Source organism: Cydia splendana, chromosome 17 (assembly GCF_910591565.1).
Source record: "Cydia splendana chromosome 17, ilCydSple1.2, whole genome shotgun sequence".
NCBI classification, from domain to species: domain Eukaryota; kingdom Metazoa; phylum Arthropoda; class Insecta; order Lepidoptera; family Tortricidae; genus Cydia; species Cydia splendana.
Window position 1 is genome coordinate 2,110,927 of NC_085976.1, and position 27,027 is coordinate 2,137,953.

The window sequence follows — 27,027 nt, forward strand, 5'->3', positions numbered from 1 at the left end:
AAACTAATTAAAAAAATGGTATTCTAACTATCAATTTAGATAAAAAGGTAAATCTGTTATTCAATCTTAATTAAAAATATTCTTTAACCAGCTAAAGCACTCGTACCTGATTAGGTACCCAGTATCAATATATACAAGTGTAAGTATAAGTATATATTTTGTTAATTAAAACCAAAATATTATTTTGCTAATCCGCGAAAAGATAACGTGCTAGTCAATCAGTGCTAACCCGTTATACTTACTTGCGTATTTTTACATGCAATTAATATTCCCACCCTCCCACCGCAAAAATAAATACGCAAATAAATATAACAAACCACCACCAAAAGAATAAACCTCGACACGTGTTTCGCCTCTCTACGAGGCATCCTCAGGAGTTGTTGACGGTCTGACGCCCGGCAACGGAATGACCTGTCCAGAATGGTCGGCCATATTTATACCTTGACCACTCCCCCTACCGTGCAAGTGTGAGTAAGATGGAAAAATTCGTAATAACGGCGATGACGCAACATTCAATTGTTCGTTAAGAATCATGCCCCTATTGTTGTACCTAATTATTTCCAGTTGTTCCAGAACACCCAAACGCAATCCCTTTTCGCAAACATGTAAAATATCAAAAGAATGATTCTCAGATAAAGTGTGACCTGTATCTAATAAGTGCTTTGCAAAATTGGACTTCTCTGGATGGTTATGTCTATATGACGCAACATGCTCTTTATACCTAGTAGTGAAACTACGGCCCGTTTGCCCCACATACACTTTATTGCAATCGTCACAGGTAAGCTTATAAACTCCAGACTTTTTCCCATTCTCGATCTTATCTTTGCCATTGCAAAGCTTTGAGTGCAAAGTATTATTTGTCTTAAAGGCCACAGGAATGTCGTTAGACTTCAAAATTTTGTAAATTGCATCAGACAACTTGCCAACATAAGTTATGCTCGCTTTATATTTTTTAATCGGTTCAGAGGATCGTGCCGCATACAACATAGTATGTATAGTATGGTCAACACTATGTTGTATGCGGCACGATCCTCTGAACCGATTAAAAAATATAAAGCGAGCATAACTTATGTTGGCAAGTTGTCTGATGCAATTTACAAAATTTTGAAGTCTAACGACATTCCTGTGGCCTTTAAGACAAATAATACTTTGCACTCAAAGCTTTGCAATGGCAAAGATAAGATCGAGAATGGGAAAAAGTCTGGAGTTTATAAGCTTACCTGTGACGATTGCAATAAAGTGTATGTGGGGCAAACGGGCCGTAGTTTCACTACTAGGTATAAAGAGCATGTTGCGTCATATAGACATAACCATCCAGAGAAGTCCAATTTTGCAAAGCACTTATTAGATACAGGTCACACTTTATCTGAGAATCATTCTTTTGATATTTTACATGTTTGCGAAAAGGGATTGCGTTTGGGTGTTCTGGAACAACTGGAAATAATTAGGTACAACAATAGGGGCATGATTCTTAACGAACAATTGAATGTTGCGTCATCGCCGTTATTACGAATTTTTCCATCTTACTCACACTTGCACGGTAGGGGGAGTGGTCAAGGTATAAATATGGCCGACCATTCTGGACAGGTCATTCCGTTGCCGGGCGTCAGACCGTCAACAACTCCTGAGGATGCCTCGTAGAGAGGCGAAACACGTGTCGAGGTTTATTCTTTTGGTGGTGGTTTGTTATATTTATTTGCGTATTTATTTTTGCGGTGGGAGGGTGGGAATATTAATTGCATGTAAAAATACGCAAGTAAGTATAACGGGTTAGCACTGATTGACTAGCACGTTATCTTTTCGCGGATTAGCAAAATAATATTTTGGTTTTAATTAGTATGGATTTCCGCAAAGTAACGCCTGATTCTATTCACTATATATTTTGTTATTATTTATCTGCAATCAAATCAGTCATACTATACCAGATTGGTTGAAATCTTGATATTATAACGAGCGATTATCCATAATTGAACATGACTCTTTTTTATGCAAAATCAGCAACTTACCTATTATAATAAATTTACATTTAAACATACCTATAATTAAATACCGATCAAATAATAGACTGAAGTTCTCACGCGCATGCGTCAAAGAATTGCTCAATTTCGTTACATTTGAGATCGACTGCACGCTACAATTAAATATGAGATATCATATTTTAATTACAAGACTGAGGCGTATCGGATTTTAGAACAAATTAACATAAAAATACACATAGAATAACAAGTTCATACAAGTTAAAAATATTATTTTTTGTTTCTTGAGGTAATAAGAACTGTTGGTTGATCTCAGCAAGAAGTTAATTTAAAAGAAAGAAATCACTTAATTCATTAACATAGGCAAGAAATAGTAAGATATTATTATGAAGATTTCATTACAAAAAAATAATGACTTTAAGAGATAACTTTCGCATTCAAAGCTTGTATAGGTATTGTACTAGATAAATAGCAAATTATATGTAAAATATCAAATTAAACAAGTAAAATAAAATGTTACGAGAAACGAGATCTATAAAAAAGTTTATAAAATTGAATTGAGGGTTTCCTACCCAAGAAACTGACTCTAGATTTTAATTTAGTAGTAAAAATATTTTAAATGCTTTTACAATTAAAACCTACATTTGTTAATTTGTAAATTACAAATAATCACTACCATTCTCTACTCTACTGTCACTACTGATTTATAATAATTGAAAGTTGCATTTTATAAACATTCCGCTACTTTCCGAATTAAAAAAACAACCGGTTTGTTCGGATGCGAGTATTTTTAGCAGGTAGTTTAGATTATGAGATGAAAAACAAATGGGAACGAACAGTATGAATTTATTTTGTTAATATTAGAATAATAACGGAAAGGAGCGAACGAACGGCACCTTGCATTTGATTTTGATTGAGCATTGTGGAGTCTGTGGCGAAAGAGGAGTCTAAGAATATTGTATTGGTTGCCATATACATATACGTATTGTTAGGTTATATCTATGCTTCTATTTATCAAAACTATATGAGCCTGTGAGGTTTTATTTTAAAGAGCTAATTAAGATCTAGGTAAATGCGCTATTAAAAAAAAAAAAAATAACTCCAGTCTCATAAAATGGTCCTTCGATCCAGACTTTGTATTCTAGTGCTATAATTGAACATTATCTCGCTAGGCTTAGATGAAATGCCTGGAAACCTGTTCCCTAGTCTATGCAAGTTATGGCAGGCGACGCCAGGTGCCCAGAAAAACTAGTCAACTTGGAGACTGGTTCGTTAAAATCTAGATTTAGTTTGTGATAGCGTTAGCAGATGTGTAGACACATTCGCATGTAAGAGAGTAAGATGCAACCTAGTTGTATCTTATATTTATTTTAGGTACAGTCGCCATCAAATATATCGGAGCGGCCAAGGTGTTTACAATATCTGAACACGCACTCTAACGCCCTGACAATAGAGGCGTGTTCAGATATTTGTGAGCACCTTAGCCGCTCCGATATTTCTGATGGCGACTGTACCTACAGGTATTTACTTAAGGTACACGTTCAGTTTTATCCAGCAATTAAGTAAAATTAACACTCTTTATTTGATGATGGTCTGATTTACCAATTATAGTGATAACAGTATTCTATAGCCTATGAAAGGTGCCTACGGTGTTTTTTTTTTATTTACTGTACAGTTATGAATGCCAGTAGGTATTCTGTCAGTGTCAACAATTTGTTAATCAAGTTTTTTGACTTAGGTATCTGACTTTTTCTCTACAAAAAACACTATAACAAAATAAGTACATACACACTAAAATTCTCATCTACTTTTGAATAGGTAGTCCGACACTTTACCCATTAATTTGTTGGAAACAATTTGAGCCCTATTCAATGCATATCACGTACTTGTATGTGAAGTAAAGTATTTGATGCTTTGCCGAGACGGGTGTCAGTAACCTTGGCTTATGCAACTGCTCTGCAGAGCCAGTTTTTTCCCACAGGTGACCGGCTCTTAGGGTTCTGTATATAAATGGAAATATTTCATTATTTTACAATATCTAATACATTACATAAAGATATAAAGGAACCTACGTGACACTGTAAAACTTCATCCACCGAGTGACTCAGTTTTTTTATCAAACATGATTGTTAAACACGTCGAAGACAGGTGTTTTATATATTTTATATGTATTATTAAAAGGTATAGTGGTTGAGATGATATATGATTCATATTTAGTTGACGGTATTTTTTTCAATCAAACGTAATCCCCATTTTCTTTCCTGTTTTAAACAGCAAAGAAAATAGTTTATAATACAGATACCATCAGTATAAATTCACCTGTTTGTCAGGCCTGATATGCTTTGGGCCTGTTCCTAGTGCAAAACTTTGTTCACGGAACACTTATGGGATCACTTCGGTCTTGTTTTTTATATGCTATTCGTGAACTACAGACTCTAGTATACTAATAGATAGGTCTTCTCAAATATACTTAGAAAAAAATGCTAAGACTCATTAGGAAAACAAGTTACGACTTACAAAATAATGGCAACCGGCGTGTTAAAAACGACACTGACATTATAACCTTTCAAATTATCGTTTGAGATTTGCATAAGCTCTTTATTTCAAGGTCGGTTACTCACTTGTATGCGGAAGAAATTAAATCATTTAATTAATATTTAGATATAACTTATTACTTATCAAAATCATTTAGGATAATAATTGAGATTCAAAGGTTTTATTTTGGCAACATGAAAAGCTACTTATTTTATTAAAAATAAATATCATTATCGCCTACCTGTTAACAACTTGACATTACTTATAAAAGAAAGGTTTTTAAATGTCACGCGTTTTATAAATTTTCTTACTTAAACATATTTCAAAAACTCAGAAAAATCTTTCATAAGTTTACTTAAAATAGTAGGTAATGCAGGGAAGTTACTTCGCGTTTATTTATTTATTTAATGATTTAATCTTTATTGCACATAGGAAAAACACATTGTACAAAAGGCAAACTTAATGCCATAAGGTATTCTCTACCTGTCAAACTTATTTATGTATCCAGTCAATTTTAAACGCAATTACTTATCAGTTCATTATCACTATATAATGAAATCATCCCATCATCTCCACCATATCAGGAGCTTTTGTAATTCTTAAGTCTGTTTTTTTTTAAATTTTATTATACAAAATAATTACACAGCATTACAGTATGACTAATAAGGCACTGCAAACTACAAAAAAAAACACTTGGTTTGGGTGACGACGTAACAGCGAGGATCCGTTGCGTCGTCTGGCTCGGCGTAGGATTTGGCAGGTTGCCCCGAAACTGCCGAAACACTAAATAACAACACTGATACAAGCGAATGCACAGCTCACCCCAAGAATATATCTATGTAGAAATAATGCATCATATCCGGTTTATACATCGCAACCCCTTAATATTTTCGGAGGGATGTTAACAAAACATTCAGTGACCAGTCATGTTGTTTAGTCGAAATTACTAGTTGCCAAGTAACCGTTTTGACTAGTTAACTATACCTACCCTTATCGACATCCGGATAATTAATTGCGGGTCACTTCTGGATGAGATTAGCTCAGGACCGGGACATGTGGCGTACTAGAAGAGAGGCCTATGCTCAGCAGTGGGCGATAAAGGGCTGATATGATGATGATGACCCTAATAGACTCGGAGAAGCAAACTCTGTATGGCGTTTGGAATGACAAAGTGTGGAAATGTCATCATTATTGTCTGTGAAAATATGACGTTTGTAATGGCACTCTCCACTTTGTTCTTTCTATTCAGGGCGGTCTAAAGTTAGCTTATTAGTCTTATTACCGACTGATAATACATAATATACCGGGTGTGGCCTGTAACATGAAAAATTTAACTGTAGGCTGTACTCCTCATACTGACCAACATTTGTTCAGCGACTTTTAAGAATAACTTGGGGTTTGATTTTTAATACACTTTAAAGTTTATTGTAAGACGCAATGTATTGCGAATTTTGTTATGTTTAAGGCGTGACAAGCAACGTCAATGATCAATCACAATGATATGGCGTGGCGATGGCGTCCATTGAAAATAATATTTATTTTGTATGAAAAATAGGGAGTCTAAATACTTCATAATTTTTAAAAGTTGTAAAACAAAAGTGTCACCGTTTGAGGAGTACAATCTATGTTTTAATTATTTGCTCGTGTTACAGGCCACACCGTGTATAGATAGATAGGTGCATGTACAGTCACCTGCGATAATATGTTACTCTTCGAAGGCCGTAAAAATATCTGACACGATCTTATTCGTAGTGCATTAAGAGTGTGTCACGTATTTTAGCGGCCTTCGAAGAGTAACATATTAGTGCAGGTGACTGTACAGAGTTGTGCAGTTCTATGTGATGATGCATAATGATATATACTGAACTCCTTAACTAATTACGTTAAATATCTTAAGAATTAATAAGTGGGTACACCCGGAGCTGCAAAAGTGCATAGGTACCTATTGGAATTCATTCATAAGTTTTACAAACTAACACATGTTTTCATCAGTCGCTACAATAGAGTGTAAATCTAAATATATCCAGCTATTACAAAATAGATACACCTATTATACCTTAGTGCTCGGCGCGTTCCAGTGATCTTTAGAGTATGCGGTCACAGACAAACATACTTAATACACAACACAATGTACAACATAGCAATGCGGAAATCTGTCCTTTTACTCGCTTTACAAGAGAATTGTTCTTACTATAACGAGTAAAGAAATTACTAGCCGACGAATATTATAAGTGGGGATAAATGTCACCGATGGGTGAATGTAAATTATGTAAATAATATTACCTACCTGTATATTATTAGCCAATTTTGTTACGTTTCTAAAATGTCAGAGTTTTATACATAGGTACATGAATCAACCACTTCAATGCAAAAACATTTTCTTCCATTTCCTCCCCTTAAATAGAGTTTTTCGAAATGATAAATAAAATTGTTGACGCACTTCACTAACCTTCTGGCTTCTATTGAGTGAGATAATAAAACAAACCGTTAAACTCCTGCTTACGGCGTAATTAACACTATCTTCCATAATAATAGTTGTCACATTCCTACTACATTAGTTAGTTATCAATGAGTTAAACAAAGCTTTCAATTATGAAATCCCTTAGCAATGGCGCTTCAACGACCTGAGAGAAAAATCATTAGTAAAGTAAACTAAACCAGGAATTAAAAAACAGTTCTGTACTGGGGGAAAAAATGAAGTTTAGTAATAATTATAGACGTTTCACTATTTCTGTAAAGTTTATTTATTTCTACAAACAGCTCAGTAATCCTAAATCTAATTTCAACAAACAGATAATAGAAATTGCAAGAACTAATAGAAATTGCAAAAGTCAATTTGTTCCTATTAGTTGACTCTCCTTGTCCCCGGATTAAGTTTATTTTTGTAATTCTAAGTGTGTTTTTGTTATCCTTTTCTCTCAGTGCGGCCGGTTGTTGGTTTCGAATAGGAAGATGTCTCAACAGGTTCATAGCATTCAAGCTCACTCTACATAGAGTTTGCACTGATAAAGTATGGAAATGTCACCATTATCGTCAAAAGCTCGTTCTATAAACGTTGGAATGAATGGCGATTTTGGATAATGGCTGGCTAAGTAGGAGCAACTAATTCAATCGATCAAATGCCACAATGTATCTCAAATCGCATATATATGATTGTCATCAGTGATCTTTGGAGGGGCCACTACTTAAATGGATTCCAAACATAATCCTCCAAAGGTAAGGGCCATCAAATACATCTTAAATTTAAATGTAAATATGTATGGGTTCTTGTGTATTGCTCGTGATATTGTAAAAAACATTAGAATAAGCTTGTTGTCTCGTGCGATTTACCGCGTACCCGACCGTTTGATCCCGCACTTTTTTGCGTTTCCATTCAATAACCGTCATGAGCAACCGTTAAACACCTGCCGCGACCAGCGGAGGGAAACACCGATAACCCCAACCGTAGAAATAAAATTATAACACAAAATGCCAAAAAACTGTGTAAGAATCCGTGTACAGTTACGTTTAATGAACTTTATTAATTAATACAAAATCCATAAAGCCGAAAAGCACCACGTTTATTTCGTACAGTTAGCCGTTGTGCAAGATAACCAGAATCGAGATAAGACTGTTTGCTCTTGGGCTTCCCGTGGCAAGTCTGAACGTAATCTTTATACGCGTTAAAGTGCTGAACGTGAATATAACCAGTTTCGAAGCGTTCTTAACGGTTAAGGCGCCGCCGCTTGACGGATGATTGAATTTTGTGAACTCACCTTCCGTTGGGGGCCGATGGGGAGTGCACCAGCTTCACTGCGAACAGGAACTGAATAGCACACACGAGAAGACAGCACAGGTTCAGAGAGAGCGTCAACGCACACAGAGCTAACGTCACTTCGTACACAACAGCGAACTCTTCAGGAGCACTCGTGGCCGGCGCGGATATCTTCAGAAGAAACAGCAGTGCCAGTAGAGCTAACAGGAGACTGACGAGGCAGAGGAGTGCCAAGGAAGTGAGCGCTTCCTCGGTCGCCGCTCTGATGCTCCTCGATTTCCCGATCGTTGAAGTCCTTGCTCCATTCACGTTTCCATTGGCTATCTTTGGCGGAGACGCGACAGGAACGGGAGACAGGACGGGCACGCTCGGATTCGGCTGCCCGCCCGGGCTGACGCTCGCCGAGGTGCCTCCGACGGAATGCTTGGAGGAATCCAAGGTGGAGACGTTGAGGGGTAAATGATGGTGCGGCCGCCGAGGCATGTTCTGATAGCGTTGGTCGGCATCGTTCGCCGCCGGCGGCCGCTGAGCATGCTTCAACATGTCGCGGTTAGGCCGCTGGCCATACCGCGGGCGTGTTCGCGGGCATAGCAACCGGCTCTGTATGGCGGCGGGCGTGCGTCTCGCCGGCAGTCGCGAGCTTACTGAGCGGTCGCGGAGCCCCTCTCTTACCTGCGCGTAATTATGTCAGTTACAGTGCAGGCGCAGGGTGCACTCGGATCCTCAGGAGCATACCTACAATGGTTGCCAAAACAAATAATTTTCAATAGGTACATTGTTTACGACAAGTACTTAAACAATGTATTGAATTGAATTGACAAACTGTTAATTGTTTGTAATTTGAGGACTGTTTCGAGATGTTTATAATAATGGAATTTGTAAATATTGTAAAAAGACGGTTGGAATGTTTGAATATGAATGGTGTTTATACCTACTTTTTACATGCCAATGTCTTTTAGTCTTAATGAGTAATGGCATCATTATGCCAATACTCATTAAGACACTACACTTACACTTGACTGCAAAATTATCAACACATAAATAGGTATGTTACTGACTCGACTCTACATTATTCCTTGCCTTGATAGAGTAGCTTTTTTTCAATGCTTGATGTTATTTGAATTTATTAAACTTATTAACACAGCTAACATTTTTCAATTCAATTAATATTCGAAAATTACGAGTCATACTTACTACTTTCATAAGGTTTTCAGGTTCCTAAGCTAAATACAATATACCTACTTAGACATTTAATAAAAACCTAGCTGCACCATTAGACAGGAAGCTTGACACCGGCTGCCTCGCCCGTGCCACCACCTGCTACAGGTGTTCTATAAAAAACCAGCGAAGTGCGAGTCGGACTCGCACACGAAGGGTTCCGTACCATTATCTATAAAAACGGTCACCCATCCAAGTACTGACCCCGCCCGCGACGTTGCTTAACTTCGGTCAAAAATCACGTTTGTTTATTTATTTTATTTATTTATTTATTACTATTCGGAGATCCAACAGCTGTTAACATGGTAATAGGTTTTATAAATATGATACAAAAAGCCAATTACAGGTTCTCACCAGTAAATACAGATTAACAAAAACAATTGGTGGTTACCACTATTGCACTACACATTCATTTCAACTAGGGAATGCAAATCGGTTATTTTCGGTTATTTTTTGTATGGAAATTATCGGTTATTAACCGAAACCGCGGTTATTTCCATACAAAAAATAACCGATTTGCATTCCCTAATTTCAACGCTAAAGGCAGAGTAGCTAATTTTGAATTCGTATTACTAAAGAAGATTCAAAAGAAATACAGATTAACAAAAACAATTGGTGGTTAGCACTATTGCACTATACATTCATTTCAACGCCAAAGGCAGAGTAACTAATTTTGAATTCGCATTACTAAAGAAGATTCAAAAGAAATAAAGAAAAAAAGAAAAAACACAGCACAATGAAATTTCACATTCCACTAAGCCATGCTCATTTAAAGAACTCCTCTGTCAGGATACGCCGCACAGTTTGGATGTTGCTGTTGAAAATATCGATGTCATGCTCCTTCATCGTTGTTGTATGGGAGCCCCACTTAAATCTTTATTTTATTCTGTTTTTAGTATTTGTTGTTATAGCGGCAACAGAAATACATCATCTGTGAAAATTTCAGCTGTCTAGCTGTCACAGATCACGAGATACAGCCTGGTGACAGACGGACGGACGGACGGACGGACGGACAGCGGAGTAGTAATAGTAGTAATAGGGTCCCGTTTTACCCTTTGGGTACGGAACCCTAAAAAAACTGGACACATGGACAATGCACAATTTGTATGCTTCTTTTTGTCTAGTGCTTATATGACCGCGTGTTTACTTTAGGTATTAATTGGACAGGTAATTTATATTTATGGTTAAAGCAAATAAGACTTTTCTTTTAAACAGAGGAATGTAGTAATGATAATAATGTGTGAGCCTGAAGAAGGACCCCCGACGGGACCGAAACATGCCGCCAATAGCGACTAAAAATTAAAGTGAGTGAAACCGGTTGTCGTCTAAACAGTTTGAAATATGTCTCACGAGTTTAATTTCGATAATAATGTGTCATGTCATGATTAAATTATTATCGAAATATCCAGATTATTATTTAGAGTTAGACCAAGTAAAGTCTGCAGCGATTTGTCCACAGGACAGGCGTTGCCTAGTGTGGAGGTCAGTAAAAACTGTACCTTTGTGAATATTCATTAGAAAATAAACATTTTATTTTATTTTATTTATTTTATTTTGATAGCCCACGCAGTGTAAGTGTTATTTTAAACGTCAAACTTCTATGAAATTATGACATATAAATAACAGTTGCACTGCGTGGGCTATCAAAATCGCTGCAGACGTTTCTTGGACTAACTCTAACTATTAAACAACGTTTATAAATATTTTAAACAATATCAAGAGACCCAAAATTTTCTAGGGTTAATTGGGGCGGTGCTTAAGGGAGAGATTATAATGACCTTCGTTGAGGAGGTTATGGTGCCCAGGATAACGCGGAGAGCGTGATGGGCACCTTTGCGTCTGGACAGGACGCAAGCAAATTGTTTGTCTAGATTTTTTTTGTCACTTTGTTAGTTTTGTTTTAATTTAATTTAGTTTATATGTAGTTCATTTTAATGTACATATTTTGTTTATGTACGTACATAATTGTGTATAATACGTGAGTAACCCGTAAACAAGTGTTAGACCCACGTGTGGTCTGAATAAACGACAAGAGGTCGTTGGTCGTCTTTAAGCAACCGGAAGGAAGCCCCTTTAGTCTTTCTCAGTCAAGTTACAAGGATATCCGGCCACATTCGTTCAAACCGCATAACTTGAGAAGGAGTTAAGGAGCTGAATTCGACTTTGTATTCTGACAGCTCCTGATACCCTGGTTAATAAGTACGTGAGGATTTTGAGATATTCATTCATATATCTCTCCAAACCTTCAAGAAAGGAGCGTACTCCCATCTTAAATCCGCCAACGCACTTACAACCCCTCTGGTGTCCATTGGGACTGTGTGTGTGCGTGCGTGTTCAAATATTTTAAGCACCTCAGCCGCACCGATATATCTTATGGCGACCGTAACTGCTCTTAAATATGCTCTATCACACCGGATGTACTCAGTCGACGTCAAAGATATGTTTCCCTACATTTTTGCACCTTATTCCTACAAAGGAATATCCTATAAGGCGAAAAGTGTAAACATATCTTTGACGTCGACTGTACAAGTCGTTAACCGACTGTACCTATATAACAACAATGTTTGTATGAAAATGTTAGCGACAGGCCTTCTGAAGTAAGGACGTTGTCCGACGTGATTGAAAAACTTGCATCATTTGTAGTGTGACCATGATTTCATACAAATATAAATAAAATAAATAAATAAAATATCTTTATTTCAGAATATAAAAATTCCATACAATATTGTTAGTACCATAATACATTACAGCTAGATGTTAGTAAGTACATTAAAATTAATCATTAACACAATATTTTGACAATGAGATCAAGATTTATATGATAGAAGATAAATATGTACTCCATTTTGCACAAACAAAACAACAGAACAGACATACAGTCAGCAGCAGAAGTTGCTAAGCGGGCGAGGTGTTCAAAATTATCTTGACGCGACTTTATTGTTAAGAGAATACGAGTCAAGGTAATTTTGAACACCTCGCCCGTTTAGCAACTTCTGCTGCTGACTGAACCTACAATAGGTAGAGGAGAGGCAACAATAGGCGGTCTTATGGTATAAACAAATCAAATTTTTATCAACCTGATACCTACGTCTGCGAGCGGTACACCAATTTTTTGCATTAAAGGGAAAAAGTTCTTAATATAAAAAAGCAATTAAACTACAATCTTTAGGTATTTATTACATTTATATACTTCATCAAAATGACACCGTTGTTTTGAAGCATTTTTTAAAGAAAATTAGTTTATTTTATTATACACTTAATTCAATGATGTATTGTAATATATTCCATACTAATATTATAAATGCGAAAGTGTGTGTCTGTCTGTTACCTGTTTACGTCTAAACCGCTGAACCGATTTAGACAAAACTTGGTAGGGATATAGTTTGGGCCCCGAGAAAGGACATAGGCTAGTTTTTATCAATCATCATCATCATCATTCTACGCAGACAAAGTCGCGGGCAGAAGCTAGTAATGTAATAAACGTAAAAAGAATATCACGGCAACATTTGAATCTTAGTTATAGTCTGTTCGGAAAGAGAAGAGTCGTGGAAAGTAATATTGAGCTCCATACATTCCACGACTCCTCTTTCCGCACAGACTCTATACACATAGTTAATTAGTTACTTTTATCAATTAAGACGAAAATAACAAAAAATATGTTCGTCTTTTGTTGTTTTATTTACAATAACGCATTGACGTATTATATCTATGGACTGGCCTTACGGGCACTAAAAATGGTACTAGTTTAGCGGTGTGACTCACCAATTCGAGCCAATAGCGCAGCCTAACGCAGCTAGTTGCGACCAATCGCGCGCGTGATGTGAACTCATCAACCAATCGCGTTGTAGCGGTGTCACACCGCTGTACTGGCCCCCATTCTTACTGCCCGTAAGGCCAGTCCTGAGATTTCATACATCAGTGCAATAACGATTGTCATCAAGGTTTCTTTGTGTAGTACGTAATATCAATGTCCGTGACCGAGATGAGGTGCGAATGAATATATTAAACGACTAATGATGTAATGATTATTTCATTGTCATTGTTTACAAGTGGTTAAAAAAAAACAGTACCTCGCAGCAATATCGTACTTACCAGTAAAATACAAACGTTTTGACAGTCATTTTGTCAGTAATTTGGTAAATGTACCTTTCGCTTTATATTTCGTACTGAATAATTCTGTAGAGTCTGAACTTTTTTTTTAAATAATGCCCAGGAGAAAAAAAAACTATTTTGACTTCTGACTTTGCGATATCCTACACATACCTTCCTACTTAACTGTCAGAAAACTGTTAGAAAAAGATAAATTTGAAGCTTAGCTTAGCAGATATTAAAATAACATTTTTATTGGCCAATTTACTAAATATCTATTTAAATGATCCTACTTTTGTTCTAAAATGACAGATCGGTTGGACAAATTGGGGCTATGGAACTGTCATTTTAGTATCTGGAATATAAAAAAACCGAATTGAAATTACGAATGTCCTCGGAATCCGGTAATATCCGGAATTCTCTTTAATGGGTCTTGTTTGTGGTCACCCCGGAGGCGGCCCGTTGTGCGCAAGAATGTTGCGAATCTAGTCGGCGGCTGCGCAAGCTATAGACTTGGGAAGCTTTTTTGGCTCGTACTCACGCAGAACAAAAAAACCGGGCAAGTGCGAGTCGGACTCGCGCACGAAAGGTTCCGTACCATAATGAAAAAAAAACGGAAAAAAATGCAAAATAAAAACGGTCACCCATCCAAGTATTGACCACGCCCGACGTTGCTTAACTTTGGTCAAAAATCACGTTTGTTGTATGGGAGCCCCATTTAAATCTTTATTTTATTCTGTTTTTAGTATTTGTTGTTATAGCGGCAACAGAAATACATCATCTGTGAAAATTTCAACTGTCTAGCTATCACGGTTCGTGAGATACAGCCTGGTGACAGACAGACGGACGGACGGACGGACAGCGAAGTCTTAGTAATAGGGTCCCGTTTTACCTTTTGGGTAAGGAACCCTAAAAATGGGGTTATTCCCACGAGTTACCAGGAAGTTGTTACAACTGTGATTATTTTCTCACCTGTCCTGTCGCGACTTCCCAGTGGTAACAACTGAGCAAAAATATCCCACTAATATTACCATCAATGCACCAATTCACTTATGGTTTTGATTAGTTCCGTATTAAACCAAAACCAGAAATTAGGTAGGCTTTATAATTCATAACCTTTGGCAGGCGTGGCTCACTCCGCGATTTCGTCGCTTTGCTACAGGTAGCTAAAAGTACATCCGTTCGGCCCCAATTTTGGGGTTTGCCATAAGCCGTGCGTGGCGCTGTCGCCACCTAGCGGCCATATCTGTGCTGATCGTAACAGACGCGTTTTGTCAGAGAGTGAGTCTTCTGTACCTAGTACTATTATTTATTCTGTGCCTTTGGGAACAAAAAATACATCTTTAGTTTTTTGTGTTTCTATGACCCATAAGACGGCGTCTTGTATATAGGTAGATGTTTTTTTCTTTCATAATTATAACAATGTACTATTTTTCGCATAGCTTGGGTACAGTAACAGCTGTCATCTCAATACACATTTTACATATTTTGCGTTTTATTTTAAGCTTATGAATTATATGGATATGACAGCTGACACAGTAGCCAAGCCATATGAAAAATACTATAGTCTTTTAATCCTAAGTCCGCAATTTTTGCAGTCATTTCGTAGTAGAGGTTAACCGCACGTTCTTAGTAGGGGATACTTACCTTTATTTTAATTACCGCGTAAAATAGCCTTTTGAGGGCAAGTTTAAGGCTTCAGCCACCACTTTTGTCTCTTTCTTGTTGAAGACAGGTAAGCTATGTCTGAGAGGGACATATACAGACTATATTGGGAACACAGACTATAGCCATCCACCATCCACCACCATACAACAATATATTTTTTTAACCGACTTCCAAATCTCAAAAGGAGGAGGTTATCAATTCGGTTGTATGTTTTTTTAATGTTTGTTACTCCATATCACCGTCATTACTGGACCGATTTTGAAAATTCTTGTTTTGATTGTATGTATATATATGCATACACATTGGTCGCGTTTTTGTCAAAACCCAAAAATCTAAATTTCTTTATCTGCCTCTCTATCGATCGAATAAGCAAGAGTGATAGAGAGGCAGAAACCAACTTTCGATTGTCGTGTTTCACGGTAGGCCATGTGATTGACCTAGTGACGCATGATGTGTCATTGATGAAGTCAATGAGGTTTGTTTACTGTATGTGCTAGTAATATTCCCTATTATGGTGAATTGTAATATGCTGACACCCATGATTCCCAGGATCTACGCACTACAAAACAATTCATATCACAACGCTATCACATTATTCTCCAATTGTGATAACTTTCGATCACTTAGGTATTGACCCTGGGGTCTGGGGTCAATCGAGATAAACCGCGAGTCATAGTCAGTTGTGTTGTGTAGTCGCTATAAGTGCACGGCTCAAGAAATATGTCGTAAGTTTTTTTAATCATTATACCTAATGTTAGTACCTACTATTCCTTAATTGCTGGTAGGTAATTTGACTTTATTATACTGGGGTTGGCAACTGTCAAAGGTATGCATAGATGGCGCCATCATAGCTTGCCCCTTTTTCTATGAGATTTGGCTTAAAGGGCTGGCATCCAGGGTATTAAAAAAACAAAAAAATTACACAAATCTAGGGACTGACAGAGCAAACTATGATGGCGCCATCTGCTAAAAACTTCGACCGGCCAACCCCAATTATTGACCCAAGCGTAATATAGGTAACCGGTCTCCGCTTTAGCATGAGTAAATTTTTAAGGGTTCCCTGTTCCGTACCCAAAGGGTAAAAACGGGACCCTATTACTAAGATTCTGTACTGTCCGTCTGTCTGTCACCAGGCGTATCTCATGATAACTAAACAGTTGAAATTTTCACAGATAATGTATTTCTCTGGCCGCTACAACAACAAATATTAAAAAGTACGGAACCCTCGGTGCGCGAGTCCGATTCGCACTTAAAATTGCTACTCAAGCTAATAGCATTTTCTTTCGTATGTCTGTCTGTTTTAATCTACAGCTCTTTTTCTCGATTCTCGTGAAATGTTGTGAGTAAATTGAGTAATTTCAACAAATTTTCATATCCAAAAAGTTCAGAATGTCGTGTGTCCAAAAATTACCTAATCGACATATAAAAGTAGCCGGAATTACCCGAATACAACCTATGTATATTAGACATCAGCTAAGTATTTATAGTATTTTTCAAACTCGATAGGTAGTGTGAAATTATTTTTATTTTATTTAAAGTGTTATAATAGGGTGAACTTATAACCTAAAAACGCCAAATCTCGCAGGATTGTATTGAAATGACACCTGTCAGCGTACCCAGCATCGAGTATAAAAAATACTATAGGTGACTAAATTTAATCTGTACGTTTAATCTGTGGTAACCTTGACCGTGCGTTCCGATTCGTCCGCACTATAATCTATGATCGTATGTTCGCGATATATTTTTAGGTTAGTTTGGTTATTTGGAAACTGGAAAGTATTTTTGTTTCCGTACGTCAACTGTTTTATTTCAGTGTTTAAATTTCTAATATTTTGTTGGTTATAATGTGTTAGTTATTGTGAGTAAATTACCCACTTAGGTATTTATTATCTTACAATAACGATAGTGTTGGTAAATATTTATCTTATAACAATATGTTTACTATGTGGTAAGCGGCATTGACGTAATAAGTGTTTATACTTATTATAGGATTTCTTCCAAATTTTGTGCACATACACAACTTTTGATAACAATCTTACAGGCCACGCGAAGCAAATTAAGTACCTATCATAATTGTCTCAATTCACTGCAAAATCAGGCAAGCCGGTGGGGATCGAATAATACTGCGTAGGTGAGCCTACCGCAAACCACGTTCGATGTGTTGCCTCTCTGTCCCACTTGTAAATTCGTATGTAAGTGTGACAGGGAGCCAATATTTATGTCGAACGTGGTTTGCGGTAGCCCGATTCAGATTGTACAATTTGTTATGGGTTTGAACTGGTTCTGATACGACCTAGACGATTCCACTCACGCACGACTTTTACTTCAGGTCGTATCAAAATAAGATCAAAACTGGAACAAGTTAAATTTGAATCGGGTTCCCGGATACTGTAAGTTATAATGTAATGAGGCAAAACTAATGTCAGATGGCGCCGCAATCGTTTAAATTTTAAATTGACAAAAGCAAATTTCTTGTTTATCTCAAAATTTGTAGAATAGTGCGACATAAAATAGTAGAAATTAAATAAAATGAAATTAAAAAAATTCCATACTAAATTGTTGCCATGTTTAAGCATTTTACGTTAAAAATGTGATAGTTACGTAGGAAGTGGCGCCTTCAATATTTTCTACAATTTATTGTCGGACTATTATGTATGGACACGTAAATGCATGTAAACACATAACGATATTTTGTTGGCTTCTGTTTTGTGCGTAATACTAAAATCATTATATAATTATCCAATAGGTACACTAGATAATGTATCTATTAAAAATAAGTTTTTGGCAAAAATTTAATTTTTGGTACAAGCTTTTATCGCTGACTGTACTTTTCTTACTACAGGCAACTAATACTCATCGAGACAATTCTAAAAACCCCTAACACAATTAGGTTGCGCTGTTTCATCACAGAGTTCCTATGGCCACCTCCTGTCTCCATCATCAAATCAGCTCGATGGTACCATAATAAAATAATGCATTGTCACCCGATTTATACATGCATGCAAAATTTCAGCTCAATCGGAAACCGGGAAGTGGATCAAATTTAACTTGCAAGATTTGATTACAGAACGACAGACAACGGTCAGGTGAAACTAAATAAAAGCTTGTAAATAACTTCCATTCCACCATAACGCACCTTAAAATTACTATTGTAATTAGTACCTACGTATACAAAGCATCTGTGCACTTAGGGAACATTTTCATATAAAAGGAAAATAATAAAATTTACCGCCTCGGGTCGGGCGAGATTCGAAATCGCAATACCAGGATACCCCGCCCTAGCTCTACGAAAGGAGCTGGCACTAAAATAAACTAGTTTTTACAGACAACTAATGGACGTGGTGGTAGTAGGCTGCGGCGCGTCAGGCGTAGCCGCTTTACGGCGACTCCACGATGTCGGGCTGAAAGTGCTGGGGCTAGAGGCCGCTGACAGGATCGGGGGCAGAATCAACTCCGTCCAGTTTGCAGAGGGGAAGGTGGACCTAGGGGCTGCTTGGTAAGTGGACGACGAACATACGCTACCTGCCCTAGTAGCATTTTCGTTGGGGCCCACGGTGCCAACGGTAGGGAAAACGTTGGGATGAGGTTCGTTCCGTAGCCAACATCAATTTTGTATTGGCCCACCATCGCATTTACCAACATTCGCTGTGGCACAGATGCCCAACAATGGGCCTTTGTGTATTTTGGTACCGTTGGCTAAACAACGATAATATTCGTTGGCCCAATGATGACATATATCGCATTTACCAACATTGGCAGTGGCAGTGATGCCCAACAATGGGCCTTTGTATATTTTGCTACCGTTCGCTAAACAACGATAACATTCGTTGGCCCAATGGTGACGAATACCGCATTTACCAACATTGGCTGTGGCACGGATGCCCAACAATGGGCCTTTGTGTATTTTGGTAACGTTGGCTAGTCAAGGATATCATCCGATGGCCCAATGACGACAAATATCGCATTTACCAACATTGGCTGTAGCATTAATTGATGCCCAACAATGGGCCTTTGTGTATTTTGGTAACGTTGGCTAATCAACGATATCATCCGATGGCCCAATGATCACAAAAATCACATTTACCAACATTGGCTGTGGCACTGATGCCCAACAATGGGCCTTTGTTTATTTTGGTAACGTTGGCTAATCAACGATATCATCCGATGGCCCAATGACGACAAATATCACATTTACCAACATTGGCTGTAGCATTGATGCCCAACAACGGGCCTTTGTTTATTTTGGTAACGTTGGCTAATCAACGATATCATCCGATGACCCAATGACGACAAATATCGCATTTACCAACATTGACTGTAGCATTGATGCCCAACAATGGGCCTTTGTGTATTTTGGTAACGTTGGCTAATCAACGATATCATCCGATGGCCCAATGATGACAAATATCGCATTTACCAACATTGACTGTGGCACTGATGCCCAACAATGGGCCTTTGTTTATTTTGGTAACGTTGGCTAATCAACGATATCATACGATGGCCCAATGACGACAAATATCGCATTTACCAACATTGGCTGTAGCATTGAGGCCCAACAATGGGCCTTTGTGTATTTTGCTACCGTTCGCTAAACAACGATAACATTCGTTGGCCCAATGGTGACGAATACCGCATTTACCAACATTGGCTGTGGCACAGATGCCCAACAATGGGCCTTTGTGTATTTTGGTAACGTTGGCTAGTCAAAGATATCATCCGATGGCCCAATGATGACAAATATCGTATTTACCAACATTGGCTGTGGCACTGACGCCTAACAATGGGCCTTTGTGTATTTTGGTACCGGTGGCTAAACAACGATAACATTCGTTGGCCCAGTGAGCACAAATATCGCATTTACCAACATTGGCTGTGGTACTGATGCCCAACAATACCAGTTGAGTTTGCTTGTGGCGTCACTAGATGGCGTTACTGTCTCCAAACATCGAAGTTATAGTTATTTTCTCGATTATTCCGGATATAATCATAATATTTTTTAAAAGTAACTTATAAATCTAATAGCTATAACTATAAAATGTATACATAAATTTAAAAAATTGTATTTTACCAACATTTTCTCAATTTAAATCTCAAAAAACATAAATCTCGCTTACGAAGTTTCGAAGTGCGGTTAGTATATATACAAATTAGAGTGTATAGTAAGTGTACTTGCTTCGGCAGTACATATACTAAAATTGGAACGATACAGAGAAGATTAACAACAACTGCTGCCTAGCCTAGGGCCTTCATGTGGATACAACCAATGCCTACCGTAGTGTAATTGTAATATTTATCAGCAAAGGCCTAACGTCGTATTACACAACCACTTACTTAACGTAGGGTAACTGTAGGACTCGTAAACAAAAGCCCATTACATAATTAGACTGTAGGCACTCTATAAATTACACAACTATTTACCTACGGTAGTATTGTAAGAATCCTACACAAGGCCCAACGTTAAAGTTACAATGTTGGCCCTTTGTGGGACAAGCTGTGTTGGGCCTTCAACCTGGTGCACGACTACCTACCGACCTACCTGACTTGCCGTTGGGTAATTGTTGAATTTGCAAACAGAAGCACAACGAAAAAATTGCCCTTTTTTATTTTTTTGCAGTTGGCCCTACAGCAAGCCATACGGCCAAATGTAACAATTAACTAACCATCAAACAAATGTGTATAGGCCCAACCACGGCCCAACCAAAACCACCATCGTTGAATAATTGTATGATTTATTTAAATAGGCCCAACGAAAAAATTACTCTAATGGCCCTCTGTTGGGAATCTTCGGGAGGGCCTTTGTCGAGGGCCCTCCAGCAAATCGTACGGCCAAATGTAACAATTAACCAACCATCAAACAAATGTGTATAGGCCCAACCACGGCCCAACCAAAACCACCACCGTTGAATAATTGTATGATTTATTTAAATAGGCCCAACGAAAAAAATACTCTTATGGCCCTCTGTTGGGAATCTTCGGGAGGGCCTTTGTCGAGGGCCCTCCAGCAAATCGTACGGCCAAATATAACGGTTGCCCAACTAATACGTAAACAAAGGCCCAACAAAATCCCTACAAGAAAATGCTATTAGGGTGAGGGCCTCGCGAACAACGAAGTTCGCAAATTGCAGGCATGTTTCTCTTTTACTCAAATTAAGACGTAATTAGCGTGACAGAGTAAGATGCCCGCAATTTGTGAACTTCGGTATTCACGGTAGCTCCTCTAGATATTATGGAGTCAGAACTCCGAACACAGTCATACGTAGTGATAGGCAAAGGAAAAGCCGGTATTAAGTAGGTGACTAAATGATGCTGGGTTGAAGGTGCTGGGGCTAGAATCGGGGGCAGGAACAATTTAATTACGTGCACGCAACTATCAGAAGTTACTCTTTATAATTCGATCTTTTTCAGGTCAATTACAGAAGCCACTTTTAATACGTAACAAATTATATTTCATGGACGCTTTAAGCTACTGGTATGTGGTTTTTTGGTTCTTTTACCTTTTTTGGTCCAGGACACATTCTTAAAATACGTTGTTACATGACATCCTAAAACCCGAATGAGCGTCCTTTTTTATTCCAGGTGCCACGGTGAAAAAGACAACATAGTGTTCGAGCTAGCCAACCCATTGGGTCTACTAGGCCGGCCAGAGCCAGGCAACAAATGGTTCCTACTGTCAAACGGGGACCTGGTGCCGAACGATAAAGCCGAGGATATCGTCGACGCCTTTAACGAGGAAGTGGGGAAGGCGGATAAGAACAGTAAGAAGGGGATTGCTGAATGTGTGAGGAATGCGTAAGTTGAATTTATAGCTGTATAATTTAAGTAAAATTCACACTGAAAGATTCGAACTTGTAATTCTGGGTTTTTTTTACCAGACAGGGGGATCAGGGAGTTCCATTGGTTTTGTTTAATCTAATGAATATTAGTCAGTAGTAGATTCTATTGGTCATCAGATTTGAGTGTTTTAAAGCTATAGATCAGAGTTGGGCAAAAATTAACTTGAATAAGAATAAGAATAAAAACAGAAATTTTATTCTTATTCAAATCGATTTGAATTAGAATTATTCTTGCACTAGTTATTTTAGAATAAAATTAAGGTGAATAAATCATGTGACTCTTATTTTAAATGCGGAATAAAAAACAGAATAATTATTCTCGAAGTGGGCCTATTCTAACTAAGGTTTTATTCAATTAAAATGTTATTTAGAATTAAGTTAATTTTTGTAGTACAATCGGTTACATTTTGTAAGTTGATTTTCACCCTTCTATTTAAAAGTCGGATTGATTTGATATTTGTTACTATAGTTTAGGTATAGTACATATTGAAGAGTTCCGCTATACACTATCTAGTTCTATCATCCGATCAGGGTGCTTAGCCAACATACCAAACGTTGACCGTCCGTAGCGTTGCGCATAGTCTCTCTCTATCACTCTTACATATTAGTGCGATAGAGAGACAGATAGCGTTTCGTTGTCGTAGCGCAAACGTTTGGCATGTTGGCTACGCTCCCAATGTGCCTAGCCAAGATGCCAAGTTTTGTTTTTAATTTAATAACCAAATCTTTGGTTACAATTAAGCTGTTCTGGGGGCCTAGCCATTATGCCAATCGTTTGCGCTCCGACAACGAAGCGCTCTCTCTGTCTCTCTATCGCACTAATAAATAAGCGCTTTGTTGTTGGAGCGCAAGCGATTGGCATGTTGGCTAGGCCCCCAGAACAGCTAAATTTACCTAATGATTAAGTTATTAAAATAAAAACAAAAATTGGCATCTTGGCTAGGCACATTGGGAGCGTAGCCAACATGCCAAACGTTCGCGCTACGACAATGAAACGCTATCTTTGTCTCTCTATCGCACTAATATGTAAGAGTGATAGAGAAAGAAAGCGCTTCGTTGTTGGAGCCCAAGCGATTGGCATGTTGGCTAGGCCTCCAGAACAGTTAAATTTACCTAATGATTTGGTTATAAAAATAAAAACAAAAATTGGCGTCTTGGCTAGGCACATTGGGAGCGTAGCCAATACGCCAAACGTTTGCGCTACGACAACGAAACGCTATTTCTGTCTCTCTATCGCACTAATATGAAAGAGTGATAGAGACAGAAAGCGCTTCGTTGGTGGAGCGCAAGCGGTTGGCATGTTGGCTAGGCCCCCAGAACAGCTAAATTTACCTAATGATTCGGTTATTAAAATAAAAACAAAAATTGGCATCTTGGCTAGGCACATTGGGAGCGTAGCCAACATGCCAAACGTTCGCGCTACGACAACGAAACGCTATCTTTGTCTCTCTATCGCACTAATATGTAAAAGTGATAGAGAAAGAAAGCGCTTCGTTGTTGGAGCCCAAGCGATTGGCATGTTGGCTAGGCCCCCATAACAGCTTAATTTACCTAATGATTTGGTTATAAAAATAAAAACAAAAATTGGCATCTTGGCTAGGCACATTAGGAGCGTAGCCAATATGCCAATCGTTTGCGCTACGTCAACGGAACGCTACCTCCGTCTCTCTATCGCACTAATATGTAAGAGTGATAGAGACAAAGCGCTTAGACCAGCTAAATTGAACCTAATGATTTGGTTAGTAAATTAAAAATAATACGGTTACTGAAACTATGCGTTATGCGACAGTCAATTTGTAAGATTTTATTCCATAAAATAGGTATAAATTAGACAAGAGACTAACTACCTACTATTACATCTACCTAACTATACGTAATTAGTACCTATACGGTACCCGGACTACATTTTTATTCGTGGAATATTATTTCGATTAAAAATCATGATTATATTTATTTGATTAAGAATAAGTTATTCTCATTCAATTTTTTCTCATACGAATTATTCCCGACCAAAATTATTTGAATATTTTTGACGGGAATAAAATCGAGATGATTTTATTCCTACGAATTCTTATTCAAATAATGATTTTATTCTTGAATGCCCAACACTGCTATAGATAGCTAGACCATCAGGCGCTGAAAACAGTTGTCTGTGGAATTCCTTTCATAATGTTAAGTCAGTGTGTACCTAATTCTTATTGTACGCTTCACAGTGCTAAATCAAACACAACTCTACAGAAGGATCCAAAACTGACCAACATGTTCCTGGAGTGGTATGAGAGGAACAGTCACCTGGGAGGCCAGAAGGACCCAAAGCAAGGGAAGTCATTGAAGGGGTTGGAGGAGTTTTGGAATTCTGAAGGGGAGTTCATGCTCCATTGGAAGGGGAAGGGGTACGCTACCATATTGGATGTGCTTTTGGTAAGTATTATCATAGACAAAGGCGTAATAAATGGATCCTTTCAACAAATAATTCCTTGCAGCTATATTTAGTCACCAATGTAAAAAAAGCTAATTATTCAAAAAAGTGTAGAGCGCTATAGAGCTCGAAGAATAGCAAAATATTGTACCCGCAGTTGTTATAACTGAAGCCTATAGCGCGCCTAACGTTTTGTGATACGTAGAAAATTGGATTATCAACGGATACTTCATAAATTCATAGAAGTTCGACGTTTAAAATTTCACTTGCACTGCGTGTGGTATCAAAATCGTTGCAGACTTTTCTTGGTCTAACTCTACCTCATAATGGCCGTAAAGCACCATCTACTTCAGTTGTCAAAATTGCTTTTTACAAAGCTGTATTTACGCAAATAAGGTGAAGTGAATTTGCGTTATAACATTAAAGACTCCTACGCTCACGAAAAATTTGTGGTCTTGTAAAATTGCTACAACTTCGTATTCACAGAACAAATACCCAGACCCGTCCAAAGCGATTCCCGTCAACATCCTGCTTAACAAAGAAGTGGAGAGCATCAAGTGGAGCAGCAGCCAAGGGGACTCTGGCAGCCCTCTGGTGCACGTCAAGTGCAAAGATGGAAGCCTGTACGCTGCTAAGAGTGTCATCGTCACTGTTTCTATCGGAGTTTTGAAGGAGAGGTAAGCTATTGCCGCTTGTCATCCTATCTTTGTCCGGGCATTTTGCTAAGGCTTAGTAAAGGGGCCCACTGATTACCAGTTCGCCGGACGATATCAGCCTGTTAGTTAAACGCAAAATTTTACAGCTCCGAACAACTGACAGGCTGATGTCATCCGGCGAACTGGTAATCTGTGGGCCCCTTTATCCCGAATCCCGAGCCTGGGGTCCGCTTGCCAACATAATCTCAAGAATTAAAAGTTGACACAGGTAAGTACTCGTTTTTGCGAAAGCGACTGACGTTTAACCTTCCAAGCCAGAGGGGGGAATGCCTTTTGGATCTGGTCCAGTTTCCTCACGATGTCTTCTACGTAAGGTACCTAGTAGGCAAAAAATATTCCAAACTATTAACAGATCTGTAAATTTTTTTCTGCAATATTGCAGACAAAAGTTGGTTGAGGGTGGAACACGATTGGTCGTTGTGGAAGTCTTTAAAAAAGGCCTAAGTTCAATGGACGTCTTTCGGCTGATATAATAGTGATGATTAATATATTTTACCCTATATTTTCCAGGCATTCTCAACTCTTCAACCCCCCGCTACCCGCCGAGAAAGTCAACGCCATAAACAACCTACAATTCTGCGTTCTCGGCAAAATCTATATCGAGTTTGAGAAGCCTTGGTGGCCGAAATCACCAGCCAACTTCACTCTCCTCTGGCAAGACGAAGATAAGAAGAAATTCTCTAAAGAAGACCAGTGGATCACGGAGATTTATGGATTCTTAACAGTGGAGAATCAGCCTAATGTATTGCTGGCGTGGATATATGGAGAAGGCGCGGAGGAAATGGAGAAGGTCGGCTTGGAAGGAGTGAAGGCTGGGGTGGAGAAGTTGCTGAATATCGTGAGAAGGCAGTTCGAAGTGACGCCGGTGAAGAATATTATAAGGTAAGATATAGATACTGTAGAATTGTAGATTGTAGCTAAAACAAGAGAAAATGCTCTTATTGGACTGACATTAGAACCATTCGGTCGGCGGAAGCAAGTTCCGAGTTCATTATGGCTCTTGGTCTTAGAGCATTTAATAACCGGAGTCGCCTTTAAGAGCTTACCCCTCTGCCGAAAACCTTGAACAATTGTGCAAACTTTTATATGGACTGACGTTTATCTGACATGGCTATTTGTACGTTACGTACAAATCATGTACAAATAGCCATACATTTAACGTGCTCCTCCCCCGCAGAAATAGGCAGACTGTTTTGTACAGAAAATGACAGCCAAGGCGTCTCCAGTTGCTAAATGCTCTAAGCTCTTGGTTGAAAAGTCACGGTATGTATAATATTATACCCCAACAAACGTACCAACTTCTATTTTTTTGTTAGAATTTTAACTACCTACCTACTCGCTGTAAATGGATGTCCAGTCAAGTGTATAAATATGGGCGCATAAGCAACTTACTCAAAAATATGTCCCATAGTTCTTAATTCACTGACACAAGAGCTGTGACATATTTTTGAGATGATTTATGCACCCATATTTTTAAACTTGACTGTATATACTCGTACTTATCTATTCTGGGTATATATCGACAGTTTTTTTTTCAGGACGCAATGGGCTTCAAATTCCCTAACCAGAGGCGCGTACGCCTACCGCAGTGTTGCCAACGAACAAAATGGCGGCAGCGCCATTACGTTGAGCGAACCCCTTTACCACAGCAACAATTTCCCTATTGTATGCTTCGCGGGTGAAGCCACGTCGCACCATAGACACACCGCGGTCCATGGTGCCATAGAAGCGGGATTCAGAGAGGCTGACAGGTTGATAGAGAGTTTAAAGAAATAAAAATATTGTCTATTTGTTTTATTTATTTTTTCGGAATAGTAGT

At 38.2% G+C, this 27,027-nt stretch overlaps 2 protein-coding genes across 3 annotated transcripts in view; one reads left to right on the forward strand and one right to left on the reverse strand.

Moving 5' to 3' along the window:
• Positions 1-8,920, reverse strand: part of LOC134798620 (uncharacterized) — a 30,387-nt gene extending 21,467 nt beyond the window's left edge. Inside the window, exon 1 of the mRNA XM_063770985.1 lies at positions 8,267-8,920. Coding sequence (XP_063627055.1) covers positions 8,267-8,808 — 542 coding nt within the window. The 5' untranslated portion in view covers positions 8,809-8,920. The remainder of the gene's footprint in view (positions 1-8,266) is intronic.
• A 7,006-nt stretch (positions 8,921-15,926) lies between these two features.
• Positions 15,927-26,997, forward strand: LOC134798619 (spermine oxidase-like). 2 transcript variants are annotated; one of them, XM_063770983.1, is made up of 7 exons: positions 15,927-15,965; positions 18,566-18,736; positions 21,817-22,029; positions 24,287-24,494; positions 24,979-25,169; positions 25,719-26,090; positions 26,747-26,997. In XM_063770983.1, exons 1-7 carry the CDS (start codon positions 15,961-15,963, stop codon positions 26,982-26,984), a joined length of 1,398 nt encoding a protein of 465 aa, XP_063627053.1. In that variant the 5' UTR covers positions 15,927-15,960; the 3' UTR covers positions 26,985-26,997. The 2 variants fall into 2 exon arrangements, with proteins under 2 accessions (XP_063627053.1, XP_063627052.1); XM_063770982.1 differs by having other exon boundaries at positions 15,942-15,965; positions 18,557-18,736.
• Positions 26,998-27,027: the final 30 nt, after the last annotated feature.